Source organism: Bidens hawaiensis, unplaced genomic scaffold (genome assembly GCF_021521415.1).
Source record: "Bidens hawaiensis isolate Kalapana, Puna unplaced genomic scaffold, B.hawaiensis_p1.1 tig00003587_1, whole genome shotgun sequence".
Lineage (NCBI taxonomy): Eukaryota > Viridiplantae > Streptophyta > Magnoliopsida > Asterales > Asteraceae > Bidens > Bidens hawaiensis.
Genome location: NW_027491204.1, coordinates 1,241,335 through 1,262,631, shown reverse-complemented (window position 1 = coordinate 1,262,631; position 21,297 = coordinate 1,241,335). Strand labels below are relative to the sequence as shown.

The 21,297-nt window shown below is 33.2% G+C and overlaps 1 protein-coding gene across 1 annotated transcript; it reads left to right on the top strand.

Annotated features, from left to right (window-relative positions):
- Nucleotides 1-9,337: 9,337 nt before the first annotated feature.
- LOC143623892 (protein BIG GRAIN 1-like B) lies at nt 9,338-10,770 on the top strand. Its single transcript, XM_077094694.1, has one exon. The coding sequence runs from the start codon at nt 9,492-9,494 to the stop codon at nt 10,668-10,670; it is 1,179 nt and encodes a 392-aa protein (XP_076950809.1). The 5' UTR covers nt 9,338-9,491; the 3' UTR covers nt 10,671-10,770.
- Nucleotides 10,771-21,297: the final 10,527 nt, after the last annotated feature.

The window sequence follows — 21,297 nt, the reverse complement described above, 5'->3', positions numbered from 1 at the left end:
TTCGTAACGCTATAATATTCAAACTTGATATTAATCTCATAATTTAAACTAATATTAAATTAATAATTTAATTCGTTAAAATTTGTTAATGTATAAAATAATTTTCTAATATCCAACTCCATAATAAAATGTACATTCAACATTAATAAAATCCGACAAACCAATTTATCTACTTTTTATAAGTCGTTAGTTAATATTGATTTTGTACTTTTAATTCTAGTTCGTGACGTTCAATTGCTTCGGTTTCATTTACTCACTTTCGGTTTTATTTTAAGTTTGTCTTCAACTTCAAGGTGAGTTTCTCACACCCCTTTTTTACTCTTTTAGTTTTGGGGGTAGCATATATATCCTATCCAAATTACAATTTCGTTTATTCATTATTTATAAACTACAATTTGTTACATGGACTTGTGTGTATATTTTGCTCAATGATTACGTGCTCATGGTTTCCACATTAAGTATGATCATTCGCCCCCCTATGCACTTAGGAACTCGATGTTATAAGTGGAATAGGGACCCCCGATCCGAGTACATTGGTTGTTACCAATTGGAAAAGACACACACTTGCACTATTATCCGAGTACGTTGGTGCACGATCCCAACTGGAAAGGACCTTACGTGCTCATTTACACTTGTTCATGGAATTGTAGATTTTTACGTACTTATATCAAAACTTGTGTGAACTCACCAACTATTCATTTAGTTGACTTTATTTTATATATATGTTACAGGTACAATTATTAGAGGATGAAGCGGAAAAGACACTAGAACTTAGGTTATATTAATAAATGGACAAGTTGTTAAATATTCTTGTATATTCTTTGTAGTTCTTGTTACAAACTTGTGTACTTGATGCTTAAATTAATTAATGATAATATTGTCACTTAATGGTGTCACATGTGTTTTAAGCAAACTTTACGTCACACTCGGGTGTATTCCGCTTTAGCCGGGGTGTTACAAGAAAAACCATTCAAATATTTATAAGAATCTATTCATGTATAGGTTAATATCATTCACAATCAATAAGGTTTTCAAACGCACACCGACGAAACAGATGAATACGCTTAACATTTTTAGTCAAAAGCAGATTTATACTCTTAAAAGATAGACGGGTTGTTTATCTTACAAGAGTGTTAGTGCACGGTTTTGCGTCTCGAGTCTTTGTATTTATCCTTTGTATTCATTAATGAAAGAATTATTATTATATTAAGGTAGTTCGTTAAGGTCTATCTAGTTCGTTAAGGATGTTTAACGAACTAGATGCTTAAGTTAATCTCCCTCCTAATTCGTTAAGGATGTTAAACGAATTAGAGGGCAGTTCGTTATGTCTATTTAATGTATCCTAATGTAACGAAGTGGATCTAGTTCGTTACGGAATGTGTAACGAACTAGAATCCATCTTCTATATATAGAGGATTCCTCCTCTGTTAATTTAAGTTTTGAGATTTAACGTATTGAACATCTGTCTATTAATACTCTCGATCAAAGCTTCATACAATTAATCTATTAATAATATATACACATACAATACACCTAATATAATATATATATATACACACAATTAAGACTAATCAAAAACTAGATCCTTACGATTTAGATCTTATAGTTAATAGTTATAGATCTGAGTTAATCTGATGGTTTATCAAGTGGTATCAGAGCCAGGTTTCACCAACACCGATGATGATGCCACCACCGCCTATGGATATTTCATTTATGAGGCTCAATAGTCCTCAAGGTCCTGTTCAGCTAATCCCTCCTTCGTTTCATGCCATGACATAGGATCAACAGATGAATATGCTCTTGAGCTTTCTTCATCTTTATGAAAATCAGATTGCTGCTGATCATCTGACTCAAGAGCGCATGATGGATAATTAAAAGAAGATGCTGAGTTATGTCTCTTTTTGCCAAAAGGATACCAAAGCCCTTCGTGAGATTGTTACGTCTTAGGGGGTGAAGTTAAAAGAACAAGAGGACAGGATTATGCAGCTTACATGTAAAGAAGATGAACTAAAGAAGCTCAGAAATGATGATGAAGATCCTGATGAGTCAGGTGCCGGGGGTAGTGAGACGAAACAAACTCACGGCTCATCCTCCGGTGCAGGCACGCGTGGGGCAGCTGGTAAAGTTGATAGTCAGGTGGTCGTTTATCAGGACTCGACAAACGTTAAGCCGATTGAGTCAATAAAGGCTGACACTGTTATATTTGTTGATGAAAAAAGGGTGATCAGAAGCGTTGTGAATGCTGATGAGATTGAGGTAGGGCAGTTTATGGAACGGTCCTTAACACGAGAGCAGATTTCTATACTGCTTGGTTTGAATGAAGATGAGCTGGACGTGTTAGAAACCGAGGAGGATGTGGAAGTTGAGAACGACGTGGAAATTCTGAATGATCCAACGATTCAGATGAACACGTCTTTTATTTATGAATATGAGGAGGTACAGATTGAGGACGTGACGGTTGAGGAATATCTTGATCTGTTTTAGCAATCAAATGTTCATCAGGGTGCTCCGGTATTCACTAAAGAAACTGTCAAAGCAGCTGAGGATCAGTTGGAGAAAGAATCAAAGGGCAAAAGTGTTGATACAAGATTTGATTCGAAGAATAATCCATCCATTGCTGATATTCAAAGATGGTTTGCTTTTAGAGACAAGAGAGCTCGTAAGATAATTGATGCTTACAGGTATGTGGACAAAGAGCTGAAAGTGGAAGCCGTTGCATGTGCTCAAGCTAATCAGATGACTTCTTTTAAAGTCGTGTTTAAAGTAAGAGGTGATATCATTTCATGGCTTTATGATTCTGATTTAAAGGTCTGTATCATCAAATGGGAGAACGGCGTCCAGTATTACGAAAAGATTACTGAAGTTCTTTCATTACCGCGTTGGGATGTTCGCACCCTCGCATGTCGACCTTTTATAAACCGTGACGGGAATCACCAAGCAAGTTGGTTTCACCAACATTTGCTGTTCGAGGTGAACCACGGGTTTAAGTTCTTTAAGCCGTAGATTCCTACCCGTAAACGTATTGACGAGATTGATCCAAGAACGGGTTGGAGGAAGCTCGTGCTTAAAGTAAAGCCTCTGAAAACTATGAAGCGGGTACCAGTCAAGACGCTGAATCAGCATATGTATTTATCTTTCAACCGCTGTTATTATGACAATCGTACCGGCGAGGCCTTTATTGTTTTGGATAGGGGCTTAAAGACCGAGCTGATTAAGATTATTGATCCGATGTGGCTCGTGAACTTGACAGAGACCGACAATGATGTGCTATTCAAGAATAAGATATTAATCGAGCGTCGTGAAGACTATGACCGAGCAATGCAGTTTCAACATGTTGTTCGTGTGTGTCATGAGCATGGGATTCACAGCTGCAGAGACTGGCAGACGAAGCGCTTCAAATAATTTAAAGACAAAGAGCTCAAGACGAGGGGTGTCTGTTAGTGCACGGTTTTGCGTCTCGAGTCTTTGTATTTATCCTTTGTATTCATTAATGAAAGAATTATTATATTAAGGTAGTTCGTTAATGTCTGTCTAGTTCGTTAAGGATGTTTAACGAACTAGATGCTTAAGTTAATTTCCCTCCTAATTCGTTAAGAATGTTAAGCGAATTAGAGGGCAGTTTGTTATGTCTGTTTAATGTATTGTGATGTAACGAAGTGGATCTAGTTCGTTACGGAATGTGTAATGAACTAGAATCCATCTTCTATATATAGAGGATTCCTCATTTGTTAATTTAATTTTTGAGATTTAACGTATTGAACCTCTGTCTGTTTATACTCTCGATCAAAGCTTCGTACAAGTAATCAATTACTAATATATACACATATAATACACCTAATATAATATATAGAGATACACAATTAAGAGTAATCAAGAACTAGATCCATTACGGTTTAGATCTAATAGTTAATAGTTATAGATCTAAGTTAATCCGATGGTTTATCAAAGAGTCAGTCAAAAGTTCATGCAAAGATTTAAAAATAGAAAATAAAAGCAACTCAGACCAATTACACATGTGTCTAGATCCAAATATAACTGAACAAATCAACAAAGCTAGAATCAGTCATAACCAGTTCTCAAATGGGCAACATATCCCAAGAGAACTTTTGAATTGTGTGTGTATGGTAGTGGTACAAAATCCCGGGAATAGTGAATATCTCTACTGAGCTTGTAATGAAAACTATATTTGTATTATAAATATCATTTAAACATCTTTAGAGTCATACGTGTTCACCAACACATAGCTGACATATTTCTTGTAATATAAACAAATATTTTTGTAAAAGAATACTTCGGTATTTAATTCCCAAATATATTTTCAATGTAAATTAATATTTTAATCAACCAAAAAGTCTTCCGCTAAAATTAACCATAAACTCTTATATGTTTACAAAATAGGTACCAACTTTTGGTCACGCTTTTATTCCCTAAGTTAACTTATGACCTCCATAAACTCTTTTATGTTTACAAAATAGGTACCAACTTGTGGTCACGCTTCTATTCCCTAAGTTAACTTATGAAGAAGCCATTTGATTTGATGTGGGTTTTGTGAGCCGTCACTGGTTGGGTTTTTACTAGAATGTGGGGGGTGTTTGGGATTCTTATTTTAGTTACTTATATAATTTTTTATTAAATTAATAAGCTACAAAAGTGTAACTTACAGAATTTTTCATATTATAACATAATCAATCCTAAGCACTTTATTACTTCAGTTTATACTTTATAAGTTATAAATAAATTTGTGACAATAAGCAATCCTAAACACCTCCTAAGTACCCTAAGTACCACCCTAAGTCAGGGTGTGACATGATTCCCAACCCCCTCATCATTTTCCAACATCTTCACCATCACCATCTTCATCCCCAAATATTCTATCTCAAATTTTTCACTATATCTGCTTCCCAACACCCAATTTCAAATATAGAAAGAAGGTTAAAACACACTAGAAACCATTCCAAATCAAACCCTAGAAACATCTACAAATTTCAAATCCAAAATTCGATTATTGTGTATCAGATGTTGCAAAATAAAGCTAGGGTTTTTTATCAAAAAGATAATATGGATTTATGGATATATATATTTATTACCTCAATTGGTGGCTGAATTAATGATCTGCAGAACTTGGTCGGAGCTCCGGGGACTGGTTCATTTTTCTGGCGATTTTCAAGTGTTTGTAAACTTTAACCTCTACTAGCAATATCCATCCATTTCTATATCTTCTATTCCTGTTGCTTCAATCATCATCATCTTCCCCACAATTCCAAAACCTTAATAAACCAAACTTCTATCCAAGACGTCATTCACAATCTTCGCAAATTTCCTTCAACCACCAGAGATTCAAACCTAAAATCTCATTAAAGATCAATTCCAAAGGATTCAGAATCTATTTCATTATCTTAACCTCCAACTAAAGTTAGTGATGTTAAATCTTCTGCATAGTCTCTAACCATACTAACAGTCCTACATATAATACCTCTTTGGCGGAATCTACACCAATTGCATCACAATTTGTAATGAACAAACATTTAGGATTAAAATCGGGGGTCGTTTTTAGGGTTTGTAACGTGAACAAGATAGAAGGATTTAATAAAAGACTAAGGAAACACTAATTGAAAATTGGGGAACACGAAGGGATGAAGGTGGCAATATATATTTCATATAATTTTACTATACTAAACAGCAACCCATTTCACATGGTAAGCTTTGTTGTTAATAAACAGGAGGTCTTGGGTTCGAATCCTAGCCTCCACATTATTTGGCGGATTATTTTTAAAGAAAAATATGATTTTTGTCCTTGTATTATTGAAGTCAACAGAATACTTTGGGGTTAAATGGTCATTTTAGCAAATTTTGACGAGTCTATACAAGGTCAACTGATAGAGGGAGTCGCCTGTGCCCGCCCAAGAAGTACAAGGACTCAATACGTGCCAATTTGAGAATTAGGGCCACATTGTGCGCCCGCCCATTAAGTAATGGACACAAATCATAATTTTAAGTTTATTGAACACAACAAATTTGAGGTGTCACATCTTATCAATCTTATCAATAAATATTCAGTTTGTTCCCGATCATCTAACATTTCAGTTTAACCTCTCTGGATAGGATAAGATAGTACAATATGACCTTTTATATTTTGAACTTTGATGAAAATATATTGTTTACTCGTTTCATTAGATTTCATTAAGATATTAAAAATATTTGGCCAACAATTAAGAAAAACAATATACTAAAACACGTTTTTATTCTCAACAAGCTAAGCATTCAACGAATCACTTGACGATGGTCATTATTAATATAAAGTCATGTTACAACCATTCAAGTGTTCAAAATATTAGTTACTAATATAAGATTTGGAAATGGAGGTGAAAACGTTCAACTTTAAATCAAAACGAGTCAAACAAACTTTCAACTTGGTTAAATCTGCTCCAATCGGTCTCTCCTAAGCACGTTCCTAACACTTTGGTTTGACAAAACGATTCAGCGGGAGCCTCTGTTGCTGTTATGAAACAAATTATGTTCAAGAGCTACAACTTGCATGTCTCGTGTATAATGAAATAGAGTACCGATTAAGGTCAACATACATGCTTGGAAGGCAAAAATGGATAGGCTCTCAACACGGGTGGCCCTTTCAATTCGTAATGTAGACGTTGGCCTGAGGACTTGTTGTCTTTGTGAAGAATACAAGGATATTAGTGAGCATATTTTCACCTCGTGTTATTTTGCTACTTTAGTTTAGCAATATATTAGCAATTGTTGTAATTTTCCTCCGGTTTTGCTTTCACGGTCCGATATTGGTTACTATTCATGAAATTAGCAATTTGGGGAACAAGAAAACAAGGTGGTATATGAGATCATTCTTACGGTGTGTTGGAGTATATGGAAGATCAGCATCGAAGTCTTCTTTTAAAACAAGTCGGCTAGTTTTTCCAAAACGGTGGACATAAAATATTTGGGGTTCCTTTGGATTAAAAACCATCCTTTTTAAAAATTTGCTTTGGAATTATTAGTGTAATTTCAAGTTGTAAGATTGTTTCGTTGTTCGGTTTCTAGCGCCTTGCTAACTTTTTAATGAAACTAGTTATTCCAAAAAAAAAACCTAGTAATCATTTATTTGAAAAGAACTTTTATAATCTCGTATTATTTGTAGTACTTGGAATTGGAGGAGGCTTCCTAGTTCGTTTTAGGGAGAAGAGGAATTAAGGGTACAAACACTATGCCAAAACCTGGTGTTCGAGGAAGAAGACGATAAGGTTGAATGAGGTTTGGACTAGAAGACTTGAGTTTACAAATCTATACTAATTAATAAATAAAGGTTTACTTGCTCCACGTGACCTCTTTTTAGCCCATCATTTATCTTAAATTCCCACCTCCCACCATATTCCTTTTACAAACCCCATAAGGAAACATCTCTTTATAGATGGTACATTTTGGATTCGAAATTTGAAACCAATTATTATAATTGTTGATTATTGATAGATGTATTAGTGAAATAAATTGTAAAAGTAATTAAAATAAGCTATAATTTACAGATTGGTTACATATTAAATATAGTTGTTAATTGTCATATGTAATTAGTAGGAGCAGGTAGTGTAACTTAAATCGTTTATTATTATTATTATTATTATTATTATATGTCATAAAATATGGTAGTGGCAGGTAGCGTAAATTAAACTAATTTTTTATTAAATGCAAAAACATGTATAGCTAAAGATATGGTATCTAACTTCACCTATTTAAATATGTACTTTTATGCAAACAATTATCACATAGTATTTTTATTATTAACATGAATGATTTAAATCACTCTTAAATCAATAAATGCATATATATTACAACTAATTTAGGTGATCATGAACTAGGAATTGATTATATCTAATTTATACATGGAGAGATTGGTATTACCATTATATGATCTCCAGCAATTGGAGATAAAAAAAAATAAAAAAGAGAAGATAGATAGTGATCCGGTGATACCTTATTATGGCTTCCACCACTTCTGAAAATCACTTAATCATCATGTTAACTATTTTTAGTATCTTATCATTCTACACCTTAGTTATAGTCAACTAATTTAAACGTACAATGTAGCTTATTTATTTAAGCGTACAATATTGTTAAAACGCATTAATGTTGATATGAAGCGTAACTTTGATGATGTATTCAACATTGACGACTCATTTGCTCTATCGACAACTTAATAAACAAAGATTCACTCCAAGGATGTGTTCGATGCAACTTGGATTAACAAATGGCTGATTCCGAAAATAGAGAAGTGGAAGTTTTTTAATCGATACAAACAATTTCTTTTTTTATTATCTTTTTTCTCATATTATATTATGTTTCACATTTATGTATTTTGAATAATAAAGGAACTTTATTCAAATATATATTAAAATTTTAAACTTTAGAATCCTTAAATTTTGGATTAGTATATACACGTACTATAATTATTTTTCAGATTTTTGTGTTTAAGTCACTGCACTCTCTAATTTGAAGAGCCCCCTTGCCCCACTTCTCACAAACTATGTTTTCTTAACCGGGTCTACGATGACTTCAGAATTTGGTTTGGGCGTTCTCCCGAGAAACCATACCACCAGATGCCACTTAACAGTCGTTGTGTCGTTATAAGAGCAGAATTCTCTAACGTAACCCATGATGAGATGAAAACCTGATTGGGCTTGGGATCCAAACAGACAACCTCGCAATGCCTACCTCAAATCCTTCATTGCCAATATCCACCCAATGTAACACAAGTAAGGATCGAACTTGAGTCTCCACTGAAGCACCCAAACCTTCTTATCACTAGGCCATATGTGATGGATTATATATTCCAATTCAGATCCATGAACACATGATATTTATAATTAAAAATGATTTACATATTATTAATTACAATTTCAATTTTAAGATCACTTAAATATTATACACATTCTGTTCAACTAGACAAATTAATTATAACTTCACGTATTTTTTTCTTTATTTTAACTCATGACATGAATAATTTATATTATATATTATATGTGTTCGATAATATAATAATTTACCTGTCTTATGATCAATGTATTAGTATAAAAATTATATTTTGTAACAGTAATGCATGTTTCTACTTTTTATATTTAATACCCAAATTTTCTTATCATGAGTTCTTATTATTGACATTTCGAATATTGAACTTATAAGATTAAATTTGTTAAACCCGTGTTATATACGGGTAGCTAACCTAGTTTATTAAATATCTTAAAAATAAATATTGTTTTACTAATGCACATGTTACTAAATGTTTGTTTTTAAACAAAAATATATTTAACACCCAAGGGTAATATTGTCTTTGACAATAACCTCATAATAAATTGCACAACTTATGCACGCGCCCATCTTCCCTTTATAAAGACTCCCATTTCTTCCTGTTCATACTCATCCATCCTACATTCTTCTTCAAGCCTTTCTTTCTCTCTACACTCTTCATTTCATTCTCTCAATATTCACAACTTATGGCAGAAATGTATAACTGGGATAATAAAACAAATAAAGAAAAGAAAATTACACAAAAAAACCCATCATTCTCTTCATCTCTTCTTGATGAAATCTACCGCTCAATCGATGGGGGCGATGAGAAATTCGGTGAATTTAAAGTCCGAAAGCAAAAACCCGTAAAGAAAACCGATCGCGGCTCCAAGAGCAAAAGCGCGGTAGAAATTGCGGGTTTTCGACAAGCGTGTTTGGTTGATCAATGGGTGATGGAAATGAAAGCCAATGAGAAAGCCAATAAAAAAGCGTCATTGCCAGAGTTCGATCAGAAAATGTTACTTGATAATGACCCTTTGTTCTTTAGTTCGGGTTCGAGTTCTTCGGATTCGAGCTTCGGGTGGTATTCGGAAGCGGAAGCGGTCAAGCCAAAACAGTCTTGTTTTGGACCTTTAAACAAGGTTAAAACTGGTGTCCCGTCAAGTTCTGCTGGTAAAAAACAGAACGAGTTTTATCCGTATGACGATGATCAAACGGATAAAACTGATGACAGTGGTCTAGTCAGGTCAAAGACTAGAGCCTTAAAATTGTACGCAAGTTTGAAAAAAGTGAAGCAGCCGATCTCACCTGGAGGTCAGCTGACAACCTTTATTAATGCCATTTTTACAAATGGGCATTCCAAGAAGTCAAAAGATTTGGGTTGTGATGTTAAAGCCCAAGCCCAAACCCAAACCCGAAACGAAAGAAAGTCGAAATCAACCAATGTGTCGACGTGTTCATCAGCTTCTTCTTTTTCAAGATCATGTTTAAACAAAAATATTTCAAGACCGAATGATCATCTCAACAATGGTATAAGAAGAACCGTCACATTTCTTGATCGCGAAGATTCTCGTCCCTGTGGTCCGAAAAATGTACGCAATGTACAAGATTTCGATAAGCTTCCTCATACGACATTCCCATGGGCGAGGACGAAAAAACCAAACTTTAACGAGTTTTTGAGGAAGTGTGACAATAAAAAGATTGATTTAGACGATGATGACGAAGAAGAAGATGAAGATGATATAGCAAGTGACTCGAGCTCGGACTTATTTGAGCTCGATCACTTGGCAATGTTGAAGAATGAACAATATTCTGAGGAGCTTCCTGTGTGTGGAACTACACATATGGGCACTAATCGAGCTATTGCTAGTGGTTTAGTTTGCTAGTTTTATTATTATAAAGTTATGATAATGGTATACCTAATTTACGAGTTTTTTGTTTTGGGTTTTAATGGTACTTCTAGTATATCGTATATATAATGAAACAGATTTTATTAATTTTATGATAAGCATTGTAATTTTTGTAGGCATTCTAATAGTTTGGCATGGTCTTTGTTCCATTAACTTGTACCAAATTTATCTGTTAAAAGCGGCTGGTTTAAACGGGTACGATGCACAATCATGCATTGGCTAGTAACAGACTGATAACGACAGTTGGTTACAATGCATTGGTTAGTAAGAAAATTATAACATTGGCGGTTCCTGACCTAACTAGTCGTTTTCATAACACTAGCCAATCGTCTAATCTATCAAACGTAAGTTAAGGATGTTTAACTGAAACCGAATCTCTTGTCAAAAAAAAAAGATTAATGGAAAATTCGAAATACTAGTTAAACTTAATAAGTTTGCCATTTTGTTATTCAAAATATTTCAAAAAATAAAAAAAGAAGAAGAGTAAAATGGAATGATGATTAAAAGTGAAAACTTGTGATAAAAGGAGATTGGGTGATCCCAAGTGGTTTGAGAGAGATGGTAAATAAAGGGAAAAAAGTAAAGGGGGTAAAGAGTAAAAGGAGAAAAGATAAGGGGGGTTAAAATGAAGATTCTTGAAATGGGTTGTAAAGTGAAAGGCAGATCATCCTTCTTCTCTTCTTGTTCTTGGCCTTTGGGGTTTGGGAAAGTAAATGCTTTTGCTTTCTTTAATGCTGTTCTTCGATCGCCTTGCATCACAACTTCGAATATATTCAACCTTTATCACTATTTAATAATATTTATAAAGAGTTTTTTTAACCAAATTACTAGAATTGTATAAACATGATAATATAACTATTTTAACTATGGTAGATAAACGTCTATATAGTCACGTAAACATATAGTTCACTCTTTTTCTAGTTTTATCTAGTTAGAATTACATATAGTGCCGGACCTAAAACTCTTTTATATGTACATCATTTTGTTTTGGTTTTTGGTTGTTGACGATGTAGGTGGGCTCACCAAAGAAAAACAAAATACTGAAATCCATCAACTTACAACTCTAATAGCTCCTAAGCTAAAATGGTCAAAGGCTTAAAATCATCTATTTGATGGGATGTCAATAGCAAGGAAGTCTATTGTCCATAAGATAGAAGTTTCACTCATCTAAAAGGGTAACGTCTTACCAGCGGCCGAGGAGAGGAGAGGAGAGGAGAGGAGAGAACATTATACCCCTTTTGAGCATCTAAGTTGTCTACAGGGAGCGGACTTGGTCAAAAAACCCCACTATATAATGGTGCCTTTGGAATCCCGAGTATCACATTTTAAACCAGTCTCTCTTCTTACTCCGGTTATAGCTCTATATAAACAACTAGCTTATTCTCACGCGAGAGATTGATTGCAAAAAAGTTCCTTCTATGATGAACTAATGATTTGTTTGTCTGTACAGGTCTCTTAAATTGTCCTTTTAATCTTTAGAGCCGTTTATACCATCCCCTACTCCTATGTGTTGTAGCAACAATTGTTCAATAATTCTTTTACCGGATGACGTCACCAAAGTTCCAATATTATATACTTTAGGATTAATTAAGAAATATATAAAATAGTAATTTAAATTGTGTCATGAATCAATCCATGTTAAAACAACTTCAAAATCCTACGTGTACGGTGAGTTGTTTGATGGTTTATTGATTTATGACAACGAACAGTTTTATAATAATTGATTTATGGACTATTTATGGAGACATTTAGCTCAATAATACATAACACTGAATGCATTAAATATCGTGAACTTGTGAAATGAGAATATCCTAATCGTAATACAATTATATAGAGTATTTGAATTATTGGAAATGAAAATATGTTCAATTTCTTAAATCCAGGATTCTAGATTAATACAAAACATAAGTGAACATCCCACCTTAGCTTATATTTTTAAGCTATAAGTATCCTAATTGTAATACAATTATATAGAGTTTTTTTTCGAACGGTGACTTTCACAGTTAAGCTAACACTGCGCGACCAAGTCATGCCTCACCACCCCACTCAGGCCAGCTATGTTGACATGATCGGGAGTATTTGAATTATTGGAAATGAAAATATGTTCAATTTCTTAAATCCAGGAATCTAGGTTAATACAAAACATAAGTGAACATCCCACCTTAGCTTATATTTTTAAGCTATAAGTATCGGTCTTACATACGATATAATAAAATTTAATGAGAGTTTAAGTTTGTTATGCTAGCAAAGTCATGCATGATCGTCAATTCGTGTGTGGCATGGATGGTGTACGAACATGAGTACATAACTATTGATATAGGGTGATTTTCTCAAATTTAATGCCACACGAATAAGGAACTTTTGATGTAGGAAACAGATGGACATAATGTAAAATCGAGATTATGTTACCGGAATATTTAATTGTGTGAGACGAAAGATATACAATAATATCCCGTTGACATTTCTGAGAAATATACTTTTGATCCAATATTATATACTCGACATTCCATGATTGTGCATGTTTTTCTTTGGTTTATAACACTCATACACTGTTTCCAAATCATTGCCAGTAAATCATTTTTCATAAAGTATTTAATACAAATTATATATATATATATATTATATCTATATTTATATCTATGCTATATATAATACATAAAACATGGACAAATTAAGACACCTTATTTTTAAGTAATTTACAAATTTTAATGGCTAATTTACATCTTATATAGCATGCAAAATAGAGAAAAACTTTTCTATTAAAAAATATGTCTTGAAATAGTTACAAAACTTACTCAACTTTGTTACTTTGGACTTTTATCTTTACCCATATATTCATTATAATTTTAATTGTAAATAACTTCTCTTCAACGGCCATAGCTTTTTCATACGTTAATATTTTTTATAAAAATTTGCACCATAAAAATGAACATTTTATTTTCTTTAATTTGGGTATGGTTTTGTTATACCTTTTCAAATAAAAAAAATTAACATATTACGTATGAGTATTCACAATTTGGTTTTAACGGTTTATAAGTTATAGCGTGAGCCAAACCGTTGGTTCGATTTTTTTGTTATTGAGAACCGAAACTGAACTATTGAAACTTTAAACTGAATCGTTACTAATGGTTTGGTTTCACTTATTGAACTTCAATAATAAATTTACCGTCCGATCCGGTTATATATGGCCAATATTCTGTATAAACCATAAAACAAACCCTTTGCTATGGTTTCAACATTCGGAAGCCGGCTGACCAAAAGTGATGATTGGTTCAAACTTTTCAAGGTTTCAAACAAACTTTGAGCATCCACAATTGTTACATGATTGCTATAATTTTTGTTACCCGCCGCATCACGCGGGCACCTGTCATATATATATAAATATAATATAACTTGTGTATATCACTTTAACACAACGTATATGTAACCGTTTATCTTACTACTTCCAATATGAGCAGATGCATTAACATACGGTCGTGTAAATCCGTAATAAGCTACTAAAAATTCATCATGTCTTAAACATGTCTTTCTATGTATAAGTTTATTTATAAGACAGATAACCAGACACAATACAAATGTATTTAAACGCATAAAAATATTGACATATATAATAAATTAAAAATTATTATAAGCTATTGGTTTTATAACTACAAACAAGCACACATTCTTCTAATCCTACTCCTAAATCTACTTTATTGTTCATCATGAAATTTGAACAATTAACCTTATGGGTAGGAACACCACTACAGAATATAATTATATATACATGCTTTGATATCACTAGACTACAAGCTTGTTGTTCATTATCAACTTATATATTAATATTATGTCAATTAGTTATGCTTGCTTGCTTATTTGATAGTTGTAAAGTTTAAATAATTACTAAATAGCTAAATTGTTTAGCATTACAGTTAGTGATTAACATTGATTCAAAAACATTATTAGAATATGAGAAGCATGCAAAGATTGTATTGATTTCATGAAATAATAGGGGTGTCCGACACCGAAGAATCTTCACTTCTCCATGATCATATGATTAGCAAAATTAATAAAACTATGTTATTAAAAATACAAAATAGAATATAACATATGTATGTTCTTTAATTTAGGCTCTAAAGAGTTAAACATGTTAGACAAATGCCAAACTTATGAAAACAAATTAAAGAATAATAGTTATAAAATTCTAGTGGGAGATAAAATAATGTTAAACATAGATTTGTAACTAAAACCTTCTATCCTTACAATGTATTATGTTTAGACTGAGGGAAATAAATACATATGCTTGTACATAAGTTAAATAATAAACATATAAGTACAGGAGCGGACCGAAGATTGGTTGCGCGAAAGATCGTCACTTTATACTCCAAACATATGTAGTCATCTCTTCTTTATTAGTAAGCTCAACTTTTAGTTCGGGTCGGCCAGTTGAAATTATGTACAAATATGATTTATACATGTGTATATAACGTAAGAAATTAAGATAGGTAAATAAATGACTTGAGGAAGCATGTAGTTGAGCAAGTTTGAACCGTTTGAACCATGACCTTAGACTTATATAGATATGTGTAAGTAGCCACTAGACCAAAGGAAAGGAATGTGTTAATTTGTGGTAGTCGGTTTCTTTAAAGGTGTCATTGTCTAAAAATATTTATTGTCATTCACCTTTCTGGTGCAAAACGTACATACAAATATCGTTTTTCATTATTGTCATGTGACACAAATGCCCGCAAAGTAGGTCCCCCCTCCTAAGACTATGTATAGCGGAGAACCGCCCAGTGGTTGTAGAAGGGGGGGGGGGGGATATTAGATGGCAGGGTTGGTGGATGTGGCTTTGATGTGGGTGGTGGCTAACGCCTTGGGCGTCCACTAGACACAATCTAAGAACTTGTGATAACTCATATTATCCGATGAATAAACGAGAACGGAAAAAAACGTCAAGTTTTTTGGTGGTTATTATATCTATACCTTATTTAGATTATTGGATTTGCTAAACATATATAGCATGTTAAAGCCGTACTTAATTATTGTGTTTTAATAAGTTATTATAAGCTAACTCAATAGGTTAAAGAATACGTCCGATGTACATACATTTTGACTTAAATTGTTTATTGGCCTCACTTGTTTTTATTGAGACAACATCATTTTTATTGTCGATATTCACGGGGGAGGGGTGGTTCATTTCTCATCACACACCTTCCAACGGCTCCTCCATCCTCAATGGATACATCCAATGGCTCCCTCCTAGATTTTCACCCCATCACTTGCGTGATGGCCATCACGCAACACTCCCCATCACGCTTGACAAAATGACCGGCGGCGGTGTGCTAAGAGCCATCACGCGTGATGGATGGCTTATCACGCGGTGCCCCGTCCCCCCTTAAATGGATTCCAATCCATTATTTATGGACGGGGCAGAGTTCTATCTGTTTTTTATTCTTCTTTCTTTACATCTTGTTTAATATCCAACTAAATACACTACATAAATTAGTTGATACATGATAAAAAAAATAGAAATAAAAACAACCTTTTATCAATTAAAAAAAAGAGGTAAATATTGGTGTAATCCTCTAATTCTTTTCTTATATCATTTATCAAGGTCAGCATTTTGACTATATGGTCACCATAGCAAATGTGAAAACAGCCACCTAAGTCATAGTAGGACCTACGACTATTCCACTATGAGGTTGTGGTCCTGGAAGTGTCATATGCATCGTTCTGTTTAGCTTAAAGGCAAATTTTCAAAAACACAACTTTAACCAAATCTTCAATTCCCCCCCCCCCCCCCCCCCCCCCCCCCCACTCCACCCAATGCTTGTAATGTGACAACTACCATTTTATATTGTGCTCAAACATATATGCAAAGCTACTAATTTAACACAAAATGATTTGTGGTCAGTGTTTTGCCCTTTATGTGTAAGTCGAAGGAATCCACCAATAATTTGGTTGGTTCCCGCGAGATCACTTCAAATGCATGGCTTGGTATTTCTAAGTGGCTTGATATTCATCCAATTCAAACCGTTTCTGTCCTTAGAGTACTGAATTCTCTATTCTGGTTCGGGCAAGAAGAAAACGTTATGCCAAGGTATTATTCTTACATCTTGGTGGGTGATTTGAGATGTTGTGATGACATTTAAGGAGAAACGGCCAAATTGTTGATTCTATCAACAATTATACATTTTGAGGATTAGTAACAACGAAAGTAAAGTTATGATCAGTTATCCTTTCTAGAGTCTAGCTAGGCTTTTTATAAAGTTTTGCCATTCAAAAAAAAAAAAAAAACTAGCAAAACAATGCACATAAACACCTACTTGGATCCCATACTTGTACTTGTTAGGGAATAATGAATCCTAGACACTCTAGGAGATGACCACCTACGATTCCCTCGCAAATAAATACTTTCCCAATTGTGTGAATCTTCATATAGCATCATGCTTTCTAACAATGCACAATTCATTTAGTGAAAATACACCCATAAGACATTAATTAGTTGTGACATTACTCTAAGAATATGTAGCGAAATAGAGAAATGCTTCACTACTTGTGCAATATCCACAAGCAGTCATTGGTAATAATGCAACAATTAATCTATGTTTAAGTTATGTTTCTAGGGTTCATATCTATATATCCCATAATCTTTTAATAACTCTATAAACAATACATTCATGGTTTATATATTTCAATAACAATTACCGGCCTCATTTGTCTCTTCTAGTGTATTGCTTTGGATTTTAGAAAAATAAAAGTAAGGGCATCTTGAAATTTAAATATTAGAAATTTGGAATGAAAATAGTAAATTATTATTAAAATTTTAAAAGAAACAACAAAGAATTTAGTAGTTCAAGGAAGAATACACAATGGAAGGCCAAGAAAGACAAAATTTAAAGAAGGGGGTAGATTTGGTGATCCCGAGGTGTTGTTTCCATGAGATTGTTTGCAGCTTTAACTTTTCTATATTCACACTACAATAAAGCAGAAGCAAGATGATCATGTCTTGTATCTTCCTTCAATCATCAATAAAGCAAATATCATATATATAAAAACTATAAAGTAAAAAAACTAGATTAAATTGTAAGTAAAAGATTGTGTTCCTTATAGTTTGTGTCAAATTTATAACACGGTTTGCTTATGTAAACGACTGAGATCATGGTTTTATTATTTTAACTCAGAATAACGACATTAACGGAAGTTGGATTTAAAATTTAATAAAACAAAGATTAACGTTAAACTCTTTGAGATATTAGAAAGTAACCTTAATGAAGTTTTGAACAAAAAAATCAACTTGAAATAGCCTCATATGTGCTGATTTTATCTTTGTAATAAATTATTTTTTAACAAAAAAGTTTGGTAATTTAATGATAAAGAAAAGGAATTATGCATTTACTATTGCTTCAAAAAGAAAAATACATAAGAAGAATTAGAAAAGGTTGGATCAGCCCAACACTAGTTTGTTCTTATCTATGGGCCTAGATATAAGCTCTTTGACTATCTTAGGCCCAAAACTAACAACTAAAACATTTAATACAATACAATACAAGTCCAAAGTCCTAAAACTTCTTTTCCGGTTTTTATTCACACAACAAAATTTTATATGATATTATTTTTTTTACTAAATGGGTGGATTAATTCATTATTTAACTGAAACCAAATGAATATTTTTTTTTTAAATGGCAAATTAGGATCACTTACGGACCACTAGAGTATCATCGTGTCACCAGCAGAAGCACGCGATCATATCCATCTCCACTAAGCAATAATGCCTAACCACCAATTCAGGAGGAAATCCAATAAATCTTGGGAAAACCCCCTTGTGAGATTCGAACTCAGGACCTTATGGTCCCTAATCCTTATCCCACCACCAAGATGCCACTAGGCTATAAAAAGATACTAATTTAAGTTCTAAAATGCCTCAAATAAAAAAGTATCTAAAAAAGGTACTAATTAGGTATCTAAAGTATCTAGAAGAATGAAATAGATAAAGAAGTAAGAAGTCAAATTTGACTTATTATACAAATTGGGATGTTCATTATACCCAGGAAGTAAGATTATGTAAAAAACCGAAGAAAAGTCAATGATGATTAGATCATAGATAATGCATCCAACATACACACGATTAACTGATATCTAACAAGGCCTTGATTTTCATTGATAGCACTTGTATGTTCAACTATGATATGTAGAGGTGCACAAATCTGGTTTTTCGATACCCGGGTTCGAGTATGGAACCGGATTCAGGTATGACCGGGTATTGGCAATAACCGGGTCGGGTTTGGGTCCACGTATTGCCTCTAAAAACCGTATCCTATGTATCGGGTTCGGGCCAGGTATAGAACCGGATACTCTAAATCCGGGTATTTAAATACCCTATTTTCTGGTTTTGAAAATAACCCTATTTCCGGGGTTTTTCGGGTTTTTTTCCGTGTATTTTTTATTGGATTTTTTTTAAGGGGTTACGCTTTTTATGGGTATTTTCGGGTAATTTCGGGCATAGATCAGTTATTTTTGAAAAACGGTTTCGGGTATTGGAAAAATCCGGTTTCGGTTTTCGGGTATTACCGAGTACAAATCGGGTCCGGTTTGGGTACGAGTTTTGGTACTGAAATGTATACCCTATCTGTATCCTACGGGTAGGGTAGGGTAAGGGTTCGGGTATAAAACATCCAGGTATAGAAAACCGGCTCCAGGTTTTATTTTCGGGTCTGGTTCTGGATTCAGATTTTTTTGTGCACCTCTAATGATATGTCTGTTTATTCTTTGATATGTTTTAAGTCTTTGTGTAAAGTTGAAAAAAACCATATAACTAAGGATAGTTACAAAGGATGAACGAGTGGTAACGCAATAATAATCTCAAGTGAGTTTATCCCTGCTAGTGATCCTAAATTTTAAAATATCTACTCTCAATGGTTCTCAGTTAAAAAAATTTAACGGTGTTTAACTTTTTTCCGAATTTCAAGCTATTTTTTATGGCTCTTGATCGGAAGTAGGATAGAAGTCGATTGATGTAAAATTTAGCTCTAAATAATACTCTAAATGACTTGGTTAGTGATTCAATTCAGGTGTTTGAACTTTCAATATACAAAAAATAAGCCGATTGGAGCACTGTTGCGAGTTAAGTTTTATTTCAATCGACTCGTAATCCTCCTTTCAATCAAAACTCCAAAAAATCAATTTGAACTTAACGTCGTTAAGTTTTTTTAATGGAGTGCCACTGAGAGTAATTTTTTTAAAATTTGGGACCGTCAATGGGGATAAACTCAGTTAGGATTATTATCGGGCAATAGTTATTAAAATCCAGTAAGCTGACATTTCTTAAAAGAGTTCAATGGGTCGTGCACGGTAACTTATCGACGCCAAAGAACTATAACTTTATTTTCAGTAGGATTGAGTTTGTCATTCAAAACGGAGTGGTGGCGCATCTTGTTGTCCGCTTACCCACCTCTCTATTGTAATTGAATCATTTTATTAAATATATGAAGATAATTAATTAAAAAATACTAAATAATTCTAAATATTGATAATCATTAATTGAGAAAAATGATATTCGTTCTTTAATGTTATAAAAATACGAATTAGGTTTTTTTAAAGTCAAAATCAACACTGGTTGACCGATTAGATATGCATATGATTGTGGTTGACCACCTTTGATCGATTCTTAGTAGCTAGGCGTTAAAAAATATCGTTTTGGCTCAAGGTAGTGTAACTTGCTGTTAAATCAACGGCAAGACCCATGAGAGATTAAAAGGCGTTCGTACATGATTAAACAATGAAAACAAGAGGGTCCGTGGGAATACAAAATAGTTATGGAAGTGTGTGTTATTTGATTTGATTCTTTTTTTAATTTTATTTTGAGGTATAAGTAATAGTACCTTTATTCCGTTAAAAAAAGGTGTGTATCATGTTATATACTTGTTAAGTACATTTATTTTGGGAGTGAAACAAGAAAGATGCTTAAAATTGGAAACAACAAAAGTACATATTCGGTAATAGATATCTAGAAAGCTACACTATCTTTCATAACTCGGATTGAGGACTAGGATTGTGTTCTCACACGTGACTCTTTCATTATACATGAAACACTTAAATTAGGCTAAAAAAAAATCATGCATTCTAGTAGTGGTTTCGGTGTTGAAAAAAATGAATAAATCAATGATAAAAACGAATAAAGTGGTTTATTTAAATGTTACTCTACTAAAAGGATAACTGTAATTTCAAAAAACGATAAACACGATAAAAAAGAAGAAATGTAATGGGAGAGAATTTTATTATCTCATAATCAATAATTACAAATGAAAACAAACAAACAATATATATACTAACACATATACATATGTTATACACATATACGACGTATATGTATAACATATACGCTCACAACAACTTAGTCCAGTTCAACAATAGTAACCGGGCAGGTTCGTATGCGCCTATCCGGTTATGGTACAAGCCTTAATCTAGTTCGGTTAACACCCACGATGTGCGTGTAACATTTCGGGTTCTCATTCTCATATTCTTGTAATTAAACCCGACCTATTTAAGGGTTCGGGACACTCATTTAATAAAACCGACACATTTATTGAGTTTTTTTTGTCTTAGTTTTATTATTTAATAT